Source organism: Protopterus annectens, chromosome 4.part0, assembly GCF_019279795.1.
Source record: "Protopterus annectens isolate FY-2018-M chromosome 4.part0, PAN1.0, whole genome shotgun sequence".
In the NCBI taxonomy this organism is placed as follows: domain Eukaryota; kingdom Metazoa; phylum Chordata; order Ceratodontiformes; family Protopteridae; genus Protopterus; species Protopterus annectens.
This window is the reverse complement of record NC_056733.1, coordinates 1,081,034,814-1,081,049,622: the sequence shown is the minus strand read 5'-3', so window position 1 is coordinate 1,081,049,622 and position 14,809 is coordinate 1,081,034,814. Positions and strand designations below refer to the sequence as shown.

The 14,809-nt window shown below is 41.3% G+C and overlaps 1 protein-coding gene across 3 annotated transcripts in view; it reads right to left on the bottom strand.

The window, feature by feature from the left end:
- Positions 1 to 14,809, bottom strand: part of TMCO6 (transmembrane and coiled-coil domains 6) — a 518,761-nt gene that overhangs the window by 25,132 nt on the left and 478,820 nt on the right. For all 3 annotated transcript variants that reach the window (XM_044069021.1, XM_044069020.1, XM_044069022.1), the window contains exon 11: positions 12,247 to 12,414. In XM_044069021.1, coding sequence (XP_043924956.1) covers positions 12,247 to 12,414 — 168 coding nt within the window. The remainder of the gene's footprint in view (positions 1 to 12,246; positions 12,415 to 14,809) is intronic.

Genomic DNA, 14,809 nt, shown 5'->3' with positions numbered 1-14,809 from the left:
CATCTTCCTGTTTTCTTTTTTCATTTCCTTCTAAACACTCTGAATCCTCAGAATACTGAACACTTGCATCTAGAATTCCAAAGTTGTCACAGACATCATCTTGTTTCAAAGGGGCTGAATGATCTTTACAGACACATAAATATGTTCAATTTGCCTTTTGTCTAACATTATTTATCCCAACAGTCTAGTCATTAATATATGTAACAACAGTTCTAATGCTGCCAATCTTCATCTATTCTTGACTGATGGGTTATGGTTCCGATACTCGGAGCTGATCCGGCAATTATATAGCTTGCACCAGCCAAAAAACTCCAGACCTAATAGTTTATCCATAATACCCCTCTCTACATTACCTCAGATCTTGTTTGCTGCTCTTTTAGAAAGACGCGTCAGCTGACTCTCTCTCACAGTTAAGTATATTTTAAAAGTTTTATTACATTTTTCTAACTTTTTCTCTTCATTAAGTTACATATTTTCTGAACGTTGTCTACCCTTTTCTCTTTTGTATGAGTGTTCATTTCCTTAAACCTGTACCATTTGCTATTTCTTCCCTACCATAGTTGGTAGTTTCCCCTCGCCTCTCCTTTCCTTACTGTTTGGTAATCTTTCCTACCATCGTTGGTAGGATTCTTCTCTGTTTGTGAGTGAGCATTTGTGTGTTTCCCAAGTTTTTCCCTCTTGATTTCCTGCCCTTTTGTTTTGCTGTTATGGCTGATAAGTCAAAATCGACCACTGGTTTTAAACAGTACCAAGAGTGTGGCAGGAAAATCTCTGATGGCCATGACAAATGAGTATACTGTTTGGGTGTTTCTCATCTTGATATAGAGTGCTCTATCTGCCAGGGCTTCAGAATTAAAGCCCTGGTCGAACATAGAAATAAACTGATCCTTAAGGGGCTTCTTAAGGCTCCTTTTGAGGAAGCACTGTCCAAGGCCAACCAGTCTCCTCAGGCATCTGGCATAAAATCTGCTCATTTGATAAAGTCTCCATCGGCACCAACATGTAAAAAAACAAACACCCTTCAGCTGGTTCCTCCTTGGAACCAAAGGCTAAGGTTCAGAAAATTTTGGAACGCACTGAGTCCTTGGCACCAACCTCTACCTCAGTGCCATCAACACTAACTCGAATAATGACTCCAGTGGTCGGTACTGATATCTCCTGCGGCTCTGTAGCTTCTACCCCGGTACTGAAGACAGAGTCTTTCACTACACCAAGAACTACATATTCACCATCTATCGACCCCTTTCTGGGTCAACTTCCTAGCCCTTTTATAGACAGACCTGAATCTTCTTCTGGATTTTCTGTTCACTCCATCAGGGGTCTTTACTAAGTTGACATAGTGAGGATGGTGGATCAGTTTCTGACAGCTAGGGGTCTTCCCCCATCCTCTCAGCCCCATCTCCCTCCTGGTGCAGGGGAATTCTCTCCCAGTACTCCTACATATACACCTCCTCTGACCTCTTCGCAGACTTTAGAGCTGTTGACTCCAACCACACAAGACTCCAATCGCCTTGGCGGTAACAACTTCCTTGTCTATGGTTCCGGGCACAGCTCTGACTCTCTTGGTGTGTGACCCCGGTTCAGAGTTTGTCTGTCTCTGTTCCACACTCCCATCCCTTTTCAGGGGAGCCTGCCTTTCACGCTATGGACAGGGCTTTGGCCACAGCTTATTTCCAGGTGGCTCCTGTGTTACTGGAGTCTCACCCCTTGACCCCTGCTTACCCAGAGCTAACACCAACCTCCGTTCCTGGACAGCGAGCTCCAAGGACGCAAGACACCAACCAAGGGTCACCATCTTCTGAGTCCTCTTCAGATATTCTCACTGAAAAGCCTTCTTGGAAGAAATTGTGTAAGAGGAAACACTTGGACTCCCCTGAAGAGTCTGTCACACAGGACAGATTTCAGTGAAGGGGGAAGGTTCCCCCAGGAGCCCCTGGAAGATGTCTCATTTGGAGATGCACTAAAGATCCTTAAGCAGGGGGGTGACTGGAAGCCCAAAGACCTTACATCCGAGGAGTCTGTGTACTTGCAAGCCTTTGGAGCTTGCTCATCTACTTCCTGGGGGACCCCTCCCGCTGACTATCTTATTAAATTGATCGCTCAGCGGGCTTGGAAGGCCCCTGATTTGATAGAACCGATTCCCGGAGACCAGATAAAATACTCCCCGCTCCAGAGAATCATCAGTACTGGGTGAAAGAATTAGCAATAGATGCCATGGTGGTAGCAGCTACCAATGAAAAGGAACTGGCTGAAGAAAGTGCCACTGTTCATCCCTCTAACTGGGAGTCAAGGGCGATTGACAGATTTGGGAAGTGGGTTTACACATCATCGACCTTTACCATTAGGTCCTTGAACTTTTTGGCACATTTTACTAGGCTCCAGAAGGATCTGGTCAAGCAGCTGTCAGATACCCTAGCAGTAGCAGGAGAGTAGCTGAGGGGTTCCAGAAAAAAGTGGCCTCCCAGTTAGCTACCCTGGAGTCTATCTCTAACTCGTCCATGAGGCTAATTGCACATGCAGTTGAAGGGCGACCAGGTCAGCAGGTTCAGGTGTTGCAATTCAATGACACATTTGGATGCACCTGTGTGAGTTTGCGGAGCCATTCAAGTCTTCCTTCATCAATAATCCTTTTGACGGATCCTCCTTGTTCTGCCGCAAAGTTAAAGAATCTCTATCCAGGTGTGAGAAAGATGGAAAGGCCCTGTCTGCAATGGGCATACGTTTTTCTGCTCCTCAACGAACCTATTCCAGGAATCAGAGGAGCGGGAAGATGTGGTTCAAAAAGTTCCAGAGGCCTTTCCAGGACACACGTAGTGCAGACTCCCCTCAGGGCAGAGGGAGGAGTTCTAATGGAAGAAGCCATCCTAGAGGCAGTGGTGGCCCGCAGAACCAGGGTTCCAGTGAGTCCTTCTCTGGACAACTCTATTAGCGCTCCTGAAAGGAGGCCCAATTGCTTGCATCTGGAGGCAGTCGGAGGAAGATTTTCTTTGTACCCAACAGCCTGGCGACAAGTAATCACAGATGCCTGGGTGCTAAGAATTATTTCCAGTGGTTACTTTATCCCCTTCATTCTTTATCCAAGAACTCCAACAAGACTCCATGATGTTCCACCCAGTCAGAGTGACCAAGCAGCCTTAAAAATACAAAAGCTGCTAGAAAAAAAAAGAGAATCATCCAAGAAGTCCCACCAGACCAGACAGGATCCAGACTTTACTCAAGGTTCTTTTTAGTGCCAAAAAAGGCAGGGGACTGGAGACCGATTCTAGATCTCAGCATTCTAAACAAATTTGTTTTACCGTGCAAATTCCAGATGGTCATGGTTCAGTCAATACTTCTCTTTCTAGAGGAAAATGGATGTGCTCTATAGACCTTCGAGATGGATATTACCACATAAAAATGGGCAAACACTCAAGAAGGTTTCTCTGCTTCCAGTTAGGAGCCAGTCACTATCAGTTCAGGGTGCTGCCCTTTGGTCTCACCACAGCCCCCAGGGTGTTCAAATATATGGCAGCAGTAACAGCTCACTTGAGACTGCACAGATTCCAGATGTTTCCATATCTAGACAACTGGCTCATCACCGCTTCCACCAGATATCCACTGCTTCAGTTAACAGAATTCATCCTGCAATTGTTCATGCAGCTAGGCATCACGGTCAACCTTACAAAGTCTCAACTGACACCCTCTCAGGATATGGAATTTATCGGAGCTCATCTCAACACTCTCTTCTGTGTGGCCTCTCTACCTCCCCACAGGCTACAGAAAATAAAATCTCAAGTTCATTCTCTCCTGTGCTCAAATAAAGTACCAGCCCTGCAAATGCTTCTAGCATTAAGGTCCATGGCAACGCCGATCACTCTGGTCCCATCAGCGAGATTTCACATGAGATTACTGCAATGGCTTCTTGCGAATCAATGTTCCATTCTAACCCACCCAGTGAACCACCCCATACGTATCACAAGTCGCTGCAAAAAGGACCTATCCTGGTGGATGGAATCCAAACAAATTCTTTTGGGTCACCCCTTTTCATCCCAAAGCCATAGTGACCACGGATGCCTCCCAGATGGGGTGGGGGGCCATTATCTGAGAAAGATGGTCCAAGGCACTTGTTCCCTGATACAGGCCAATCTGCATATCAACATTTTGGAGCTGAGGGCAGTGCTACTAGCGTTGCAAACATTTCATTCTGCCCTACCTCAAGGAACAACTGCAATTCAGTCAGACATGTCCATAGTCTGGTACATCAACAAGCAAGAGGGAACCAAATCCTATCTCCTGTGTCAAGAAGCCCTCCAAGTGTGGCAATGGGCCATTGCCTCCAACTGCTTTCTGATAGCAATGCATATCCCCGGGGAGTTCAAACGTCATAGCTAACAAACTAAGCAAATGCATTCTAATGCCTCATGAGTGGTCTCTCAATTCCAAGAAAGCGAAGAAGATTTTTCATTGCTGTGGCCAGTCTTGCTGCGACTTTTTTGCTTCACCCGACAACAGCAAGTGCAGAAGCTATTTTGCCCTAATCCCCCCTCAGGGGGAGTCCCAGAGAAATGCTCTTCTCCTCAACTGGCCCCCAGGTCTCCTATATGCCTTTCCCCCTGATCCCTCTTTTACTCAAGAAAGCAGCCAGGTTGAGAAGCAAAGTAATCCCCATTGCACCCTTCTGGCTTCAATAAATTTGTTTCCCTTCCTATGGCCTCATCTAGTTCACTGTCCATGGATTCTGGACCCAGTTCCGGACCTTTTGTCACACTCTCAGGGACTGGTGCATCCCAATCTACAAAGTCTCAAGCTAACTGCTTGGTTCCTCCAATTCTGTTAGTCGCCAGGTATAATGATATTCCATCCCCAGTATAAAAAATTCTGCTGGCATCCCATAAACCATCCACCAGAAATCTGTACCTCAGTAAATGGAAGAAGTTTTCAATTTGGGCTTGCAATAATGGCCTAGATCCCTTTTCAGCCCCAGTGGAAAAAGTTTTAGAATTTTTGGCCATTCTTTTTGGTAGGGGAGCTTCCGCTTCTACTATTAATGTTATTTTAGCACCCATCTCTAACTTTCATAATGGTTTCAGAGATCTATCCATTAAATTTCTCACAGACTTTGTAAGGTCTTCCTCAAGGGCCCATTTAAAGATCCTCTACTACCATGGGACCTGACTTGTTTTGCAGTCAGTAGTAGTTTTCCCCTTTAAACCAGCAGCTGTTTGTGACTTAAAGTTCCTCTCTTGGAAAACGCTTTTACTTATAGCTATCACCTCTGCAAGACAAGTTTCCGAATTGCAAGCCTTATGTTCAAAACCCCATTACTTAATTTTCCATAAGGATAGGGTTACACTCAGGACACATCCATCCTTTCTTCCGAAGGTGATCTCAAGAGTCCAACATTAATCAGGCTGTAGACTTGCCTGTCTTCTTTCCAAAATTTTCTAATAAAGGCGAATATTGATTACGCCTGTTAGATGTTCACAGACAATTATGTTTCTATCTCAACAGAACCACTCCTGAGGGGAAATCTGTCTCTAAGGTTACTTTGTCAAAATGGTTAAGAGATTGCATTTCTTTCATTTATAACAAAAATAATCTAAAGCTTCCAATGCCTGTGAAGGCACATTCCACCAGATCTATGGCTACCTCAGCTGTTTTCCATTCTAAGGCTTCCATGAGTGAAATATGCACAGCAGCAACATGGGCTACTCCACATACTTTTAATACTCATTACAAATTAAATTTGGTCTCCAGGGGAAGAGCCGCCTTTGGTTCTATAGTTCTCAGTAATATCCTTCCATAGGGCCACCCAGGATCTAAAGTAGCCGGAGACTCTGTCCCATCAGTCAATAATAGATGAAGATTGACAACATCAGATAAAGAAGTTATGTCTTACCATAACATTCCATCTGTGCTGTCGATCTTCATCTATTCTTGGCATCCCACCTTTCTTCCCCTTCCTGTTAATTCCAGGTTGAGCGATCCGTTGTCCTGGGTTTTCTGTTAGGACACTCCTTGGACATGGTTTCCTCACTTGGAATTAGTTTCCTTCTATTGTTCTATAAGTCTGCAAACTCGATCTGAGGTAATGTAGAGAGGGGCATTATGGGTAGACTATTAGCTTGAGAGTATTTTTTGCGAGGTATACAACAGTCAGATCGGTTTCGAGGATCAGAATCGTAACCCACCTGTCGAGAATAGACGAAGATCGACAACACAGCTGGAACGTTATTGTAAGACATAACTTTTTTTTCTCCAAGCCGTGCCAATTGCATAAGTGCAATCTTCATCAGTAAGTCTAGATTTACTTCTAATGATGGTAAGCAAATTATCCAACTTTTTACATGAGGAACACAGATCACCGGTGTTATCAGGTGTTACCTTTAAATATGTATAGCATTTATTACACTGTACAAGATCTTTGTGCTTTAGCAAATCATTAATGGCATACTCATTTAAGGAATCCATATTCAGTTTCAAATGAATAAAAATTATAAAAGAAAAGAATAATCAAAATCAATTACCACAGAATTCAGAGAGAATTTAAATAAAATTCTATGAAAAAAATCAAAGAAGCAATATACAACTAAATACTAAAGTAAGTACAATAAAGTTTTTGTTCTGACCATACAAGTTCGGAAAGTCAGACAAAAGTTACAATTCCTTTACATCACGCGCAGTCACACTTCTTTTTAACAGTAAAGATCAATAAATGACAGACCAAGACAGAATTGTTTAGATCAGCTCTGGATTGTCCTCTCTGCAGTCAGTGTGAATTTATAGCAGACTCTAGGCCACCTTGGGATGGCTACAGCTTACCTGTCTAAATCCTGTCCTTTTCTAATAAGCAACAGAAAAAATTAAAGGTAAAGCAACAAAATATAAATCAAAGTAAATCCTCTTGTCTGCAAGCCATCCCTTCCTTCCTATAAACAGTGAAAAACAGTAGTAAAAAATAAAATATAAATTCAAATAAAACTTTTCTTACCAATCAACTCCACAGTAAATGACTCTGGATTCAAATCATAACTGTATTTCTTAAAGTGCCCAACAAACTGTGCAGAAAGGTCACAAAGTTCAAGCATCTCCTCCTTCATACCCTAATCTTGTATGTCCTCAGACTCATTTCTCCAGCAGAAATTGCTGGTAGGAAAGCATACAGAACTGGCAGTTCAAGGCTCTGAAAGGAAGGGCAGCAAAATTATAAACCTTCTTCCCAAATCTTTTGAGTATTCCACTCCCTCTGTCAATGGGAAAAGGGATCCTGAATGGAGCTGAAGCTGCTTCCTTGCTGGAGTTCCGGGACATCCCAGCTACATCAACCAACAGATTCTAATTAAGGAATTTGTGGAAATCCTTGAGCCTATAGAAGTGTCAGGTTTCCTTGGAATGGGTCACAGATTCCAAAAATAAATACATCCTCAAGAACATCCACCACTGGAGGAATAATTATTGTTCTAGGCTTAGACAGGTCCATCAGAACTTTTGTATCTGAGCTGGCCTTCTGAGTATTTCTTAATCTACCACTGGAACACTTCCTTCATCCTATGAAGTGTGTCCCCAAAACAGAAATCTTCTGGTGGTGAAGAAGAGGAGAGGTTGGTCTCAATGTCTGATTCATATGCCTCCACAGTACGAACTTGGCCAATGTAAGCCAATGCCAGAGGGGATCTAGCCAATTCAAGTCAGTTCATCAGCATCTGAACCATAGAAATCAGAATCCTCATGCTGAGAGTTTCCATCCTTCCCTTTATGGAATGGGTTTCAGGTACTTCTAGTGTTTCTAGTTCTGGCCTTTTAGGTTATGAAAAGGTCATGAAGATAAACCTCAGCCAGCTAAACCAGTTGGTCAGAAGCAGCCTGGGATTTAAAATAGGATGAGGCATTGCCCCATCTAGGCAAAGGCAAACTGTCCACTACTGATTTAGTCTTCAGTGCCTTGTGCGTCATGGATTCATGAACAGCCATCAAGGCTCCAAGGAGCAAGAAGAAGATCAAGACGTCAATACAGTCTACAGGAATTTCCTTCAGTAATTAGAATACAAGCATCAAAACTGAATAAGCTTCAATCTCAGGCATGGCAGAGAGGTCAGTCCAGGAGGATATGCATGGCAGCATGTATTGCAGCTATAATAGAGGCCTCGACCAAGGCCAACTCAGAGGGCAGGGGCTGCAAAAGCACCCCTCCATGCCCATTGTCACCGGACTGAGGCAGACCAGAGTCATCCATCAGGGCATCCTCAGTCTCCCAATATTTCTCCCCATATCTTTTGTCAGAATGTGAATGTTTCTTTTTCAGCAGCAGGCTCTTGGAGACCTTGACAATAGGTATGGTAGCACTGAATGAGGCACACACCCCTTTTTTTTTTGCTGGTAACCCCTGGACAGTGTGATGTCTTTTATGGTGCGCTGAGGGTGAAACTGGCTCAATGCAGACAGGATTCCATGTCATGCTCTGGGCCAAGGCTAAACAAGCACAGTCTGTAGAAGTCTTTGTTGGAAATTTGCTTCTCACACAAAATGCATTTAACTTTTTCAAATACTTCACTTTCAGGTACGGTTTTACTATTAGCCATTAGATATAGTACCACCAACACAAAAATAAGAAAAAAAAATTCCCTATGGGGTACTTACATGGCTCATCATAACATTCTGAAGTGTCTCAAACAGTAGAGTGTACATCTACCTTGGCTCTGGGAGTTTCATCATCTTGATGTATCTTTTTCCAAGACATGAGGGATCCCCTGATGGCCAGTTAAGGTACTCTCTTGAGTAATTTGCCATTTCAGCAAATAGGATTTACTTAGGGGAAACCATATGACTGCAAAGACATATCTTCATTGTCTGATTAAGAGGGAGACTCAGTCTGTTCCATGTATAAATCCTCTTCTTCCTGACAGGATAAAGGAACATCTTCTTTTTCTTTTCCTCCATAACATGAACTGGTGCTCTCAATGCAAAAATAAGTTTCAGTGTGAAAAAATACACCTATGTTGGCTTGGGGGGGGGGGGGGTCCATCAGTGGTTTGTGCTACTGGCTGTTAGGCTACAGTCCCTTCATTAAAACCATAGCTCCTCCAAATAATTTATTTTTATTATTTTAATTACTTACTTTTTCATTTAAAAAAAAAATCATCCTCATTTTGGCGAATCAGAATTTAACATATGCAACTGTACATGATTGGAGGCCTGTATTTTGTTACACAAAAATAAATAACCATGATTATGATCTGGAAAACGTATGATACCACGTGTTAATTTTTTTAAAAATTACTGCTGTGATGCATCTACTTCTTTCAGAGTTAACCACACATGTAACATGTGCATGTCATATGACTTAACAGAGCAAATGAGGTAGCCAAGCACTTTATAAAGGTTTGTGGAACCATAGCCATATCTTCTCAAAAGGTTACACAGTAAAGGGTAAATGTGGATCTTTGATATCCACCATTATCATCCAAGCCTGCTCAGAAATAAATGGACAGAATGGAGGGTGTAAACGCCATTTTTAGCTTCTGAACTTTTACAAACTTTTTAGAGTAGTGAGGTCAAAATAGATCTGGGGGATCCCCGTTTTCTCCATGATAAGTATCCTGGAATAAATGTACCTGTCCTGCTGATGAGATTTCCCTTAAGTCTATTTTCCTCATATGTGACAGGTACTGTGCTTGCTATCAAGCCAAAGCGAGAAAAACTGAAGCGGTTTCTAGAATAATTGGCATATTTTGTTTATGTATTGTTTTGTTATTTGTTGACAGAGAATGTTCACCTAGCCTAGGCCCACTTGTAATGGAGTAAAGGGTAGAAAAGCTCCAACCTCAATGTTTGTACATTTAACAATCTAGCAAGATAAATAACCACAACCTTCCGCAGGAGAAGTGCCTCAGAAAATGCATGTATGTATGTATGGATGGACAGATGGCAAGCACAAAAAACAATACTGAGATGAACAGTCTGGAGCGACATATGGCAAGAAAAACAAACTACACACATTACGGCCAAGCAAACAAAACAAAACAGTTTGTAAAGTCAGAGTAAATAAACTATGTTGGTACACTGCTTGCATGCAAGTTTTCAGAATAATTTTGAAGAACGTGTCTTAAAATACATTTATACAAATTTTTATACATACACATCTACAGTGAGGAGTAACTGAAAGTAAAGTGAAGGGTAAATTGTTGGAAAGACTCAGTATATCTTGACAATGAAAGCTAGAGTAATACCAGTGGATTGGAATGGATGTGAAGATGTGTTTAGTACAGACACAAAATCCACAGAAGGAAAAATGGAGTAAAGCTGTGGAGTTAAGGAGAGGCTGATGGTAGTAGGAATACGTGGGTAAAATAAAGACCGTGATTACTAAAACAGAGAGACGTGGCCTTTGAAGAAGATTACTGAAATGTAGAGCCAGTGGAGGTACCAGAGACACCATAAAAAGAAATGCATACATTAATAACTAGTGTTAGTATGTGGAATAAAGGGCAGTGCACAGAAGAAAAGAGCATGATGGGTACGTGGGTATGGTAAGCAGCAGCAAAACCACGGAAAGAAGGAAAAGTATGACAAACAGCGCAGGTACAGTTAGATGGGTGCAGAAACATAACAAAGGTACGGTTAAAATAAGCCTCAAGCCATGAGGTAAATGCTTTTACAGACAGACCATTTTAGAATTTGTGAGGGAAAGCATTCCAAAGTTTAGTTACATCTAGGGTTACCACCTGTTCCACTTTGCAAGGGACAGTTTCACTCTCGGCAGTTGTGTCCTGCAAAAAAATTGTAAAAATGGTAAATGTCCTGAGATTTTAGGACACAATTATTTCCTATATTTTGTGTAATAGTTGCGTAAAACAGTTATGCTGTACCTGAAACACCTAAATGTTATAAGAAATAGAATAAGCAACTAAAATGCTACAAGAATAAGCTTTTATTTAGGCAAAAAAGTGAAGTTCTGTACTTTGTACTGGTCGTGGGTATGTTTTGGCCTGCAAAATCTGACGTTTGTGCCAAAAATGTCCCACTTTGGGCATTTGAAAAGGTGGCAACCCTAGTTACATCTGAGACTTTGATGCTATCAGCAAAGTGATCACTAGATTTTAAGATGTATACATTTAGAGAAAAAACACAGAAAACAGAACACAGAGTTTACTTGGCTGGAACTTCCTGAAGTGAGGGGCACTTGCTGTCATAAATTAATTTGTGTGTTAAAAGAGAGATATCTGTAATTAGGCTTATATGGGAATTCTGGCCATTAAGTTAAAGGCAACACAGTGATGCATACTGTTAGGCAAAAATCAGCCTGTTTTAAACTAGGTCCATTTAACTTTTTTTAACATGGATAAGAAAGTGTTAGAAAGAATAGGGTCCAAAGAGAAGTTTTGGTAACATAAATGTAGAAGCTAATGACTTCCTTGCAATTTTTGATTCAAGCTGCCTGGCTCTATACCGAGTCTTCACATGCCTCTAATAAAAACACTCTTTCTTCATTGCGACCTCTACTTCTTGGGCACAAAAGTGTGGACACATTAAAAGTCAAGACAGCCAAATTACCTGAGCATGTAGAAAGAACTGGGGACCATTCAGGTGTATGTGATTATTAAGTCTGAAGCAGAGACATAATGAATAGGCAAAAGAGAGACTACCACACAAGCAAGGGAATATGAGACATTTAAGATGATCATGTGAAGTAAGCTGCCAAGTATTCCACCTACTACTGTTAGAGACTAGCTGCTAAATTAGACTGTTCACCCCCTGCTTCACTATCTTCCACCAAGAGTTGAACTCCTCAGCCTAATCAACCCCTCATGGGTTAGTAGCTAAACCCTAACACAATGGCAACGACACTATTGTCAATACAAAAACAATGCAAAGTAACCCTAGCCATGGGAAAGGAATGGGTGTAAGTTGTATAGGCTGAATTATTGAAATATCACATTTACAGAGATGTAGAAGAAATAATACAATAGTTTTCCAGTTAATAAAGATTATAGCAGTCAGTGATGGCAAGTATCACTTTAAATAATGCAACATCCAAATGGATCAGCTTTATGGTGGAAAACGGAATAAAATAAATATATGGAATGGTCTCACTTCAATAAAACAATAAGAACTGCAGCTAAAACTTACTATGTTTAATGAACAGTAAAGGCTACAGTGAAGCTCTGCCACAAGCTGACAGGCACCCTGACCTGCAGCTACCATTAACACAAATCCCACTTTTACTAAAACAGGTACAAAGTAAATTCCATAATAATGAGACTCTCCTACCTCAGGGCAGTGCTTGAAGAGCAGATGAAGGAGCTCCATGCTCTGGCCTACTACTTCTTGTTCCAACATCTTCAGTGTGGCAGACAGGGCTGGGAGGGTTTCAGTCTTTATCAGCTGTAGACAGTATGCGTGCCCTTGCTCAGCAATGTTGCACAGCACAGTAAGAACCTGTGACAAAACAATTTATTTGGAAAATAAACATTACTTCTTCACTTCTCATGTAATTCTTTATTTTGTAATATATTCTTCCTTTAGCCTAATGGCCACGTTCATAACTGAAAATGTTTCTTGGACCAATTCTCTTACTGCAAATAATGCTACTTTCTGCTTCCATTCCAAAGGATAAAGAATTCAGCAGTACGTGTAACTAATGCATAACTTTAAATCCATAAAGAATTCAGCCTTCTGGCTCCTACGCATGTCACTCGCTTTACAGAAATGTATTCTTTCCTGTTTTAAGGTCTCCATAAACTTACCCTCAGCAGCAATCTATTATACCATTCAAATAAGCAAGCAGTGCAAGACAGTCAAGAAAATTAATTCACGCCCAATGAGCATACATTTGTGTAGTCAAGCAAGAAAGGAGCAGAATATGCTAGTCATAAACCTGTGATAATTTATTTATATTAAAAATGTAAGTCTGTTAATAAAAAAATATAGTTGTCTAAGTAAACTTACCATAGTAGTTCAAATGATCACTGCTGCAGTAGCTTTAGCTATATGGACTATATCCTGCCAAGGATATAACAACCAGCCAGCTTCCAAAGCTTCAGGGCACATTCTACATGCCTGAACTGTCAAGAAACTTGAGCTGAAATGACTAAAAAGACAAGTTTGGGCATCAAGCCCTTCAGAGCTTTCATGTCAACAGAGAAAGAAAGAGAGAGGCTGAACCCTGAAATAACGATGCTAGGAAGAACAAAACATAAATGTCCACACGCTGGCATAAACAACACACCAAAACACAAGGGTGAGGAAAAAGGGAGTGGCTACTGCAGCAGTGATCATTCCAGCATTTAGTGTTATGATACATTTATTTACACAAGGAATGTCTGAAATCTGGATGAATAAGGATGTGATGATAACCATAAGTCTTGTGTTACCAGGAAACTTGAAAGAGGAGGATGAGATAACATGTTGTGAAGTGACATAAGTTTGAATTTGGGCACTATCACAAATAGGTTTAGGAAAGAAAGAACCAGTGCTGGTCTCCAAGCATTTTCTTTCTTTTGCACTAACATCCCTGAATAAAGAACCCTTCCTTACCTGGGAAAGGGAAACTGGTTCTATCACTCCCTGGGACAGTATGTGAAGAAAGACAGGTGGAAACAAGAGAGTCTGGTCTGAAGGATCATGAATTACCGCCTGGAAAAGAGGGACTTTGTCCTACTGCCGTATGTAATCTTGGTGAATAATCTTCAGAACCCATTTGTCTGAAACTACTTGTTGCCAACGAGAAAAGCAGAGCTTCAAACTTTCTGGAAGAAGAAAGGGGCTGCCAGTGTGGGAGGGGGGAATAAGGTCTCTTAAACAGTCTTTATAACTTGTTGGACTGTCCTTTGTTCTGGGAGGTTCCAGAATTCTTTTTAGAACCACCTTGCCATTTCTCCCTAAAAGTCCATTTACCTGTATTTTGTTCAGACTTTTTTTGCCAAAACTACAGAATTTCTTACAAAATTTGGAAATGGAGGGCTGAAAAACCTTACAGATTCCCTGTATCAGCTTACCCATTTAATAACACTTTTTGATCACCTCTGCTGAAGCAGAGGGGCCAAATACTAATTTTAACATACAAGCCTGATGATTCAAAATTCTGAAAATCAAAACGGCAGAAGCATACACTTATCAATAATCTTCCCATCCTTATCAGAAAGAGTAGGATTGGAATAAATCAAGTATTTATCAGCAGTAGGATTAACTAAAACTATAGCTGCTGTTGCAAGTGTAGGAAGAGTGTATAAAAACTTAAGAGTGAGGAATTCTATACATTCTGTCTTTTTACAAGCAGTTGACTGTCAGGAAACTTGCAGGAAGTAACACACATCCTCCAAAGCTGAAAAACCGGAGGAATGGGAGAAGGTTCTGGACCTTCTATAGCAGCTCATAGTATTTTTTGAGCGACTGAGAATCCTCAGTGTTATTCCACTGAAAACACTGGCACATTCTAGAAACAGTCTCAGAGAAAGAGAAATCCCTACGGGGAGAATCAGAAACTGAGATCTCCTCTGAGTCTGAATCAGAAATCTGATGAGAAAACCCTGCGTCTCCTTTCACCCTCCTGTCCAGATTCAGAAACTTGAATCTCTTCAGGAAAGGAGGTATCCCTTTTTCTTTTACCAGAAGCTATTTACAAGGATCTACAGACTGAATTAACCTCTGAGCCACACCCAATAAACTACTCCTGTCTAAGGAAATTTGAGGAGGAGTAAATATATGCTTAGTTTTCTGTTTCTTTTTGACAGGAAAATGGGGCCTAGTGTTATTAATTTCAGTATCAAGGAAGCCTTCCCTGTTCCCTCTCTCAGAATGGACAAGAGTGGCTCTCCTTTGCCCACTGAAGGGA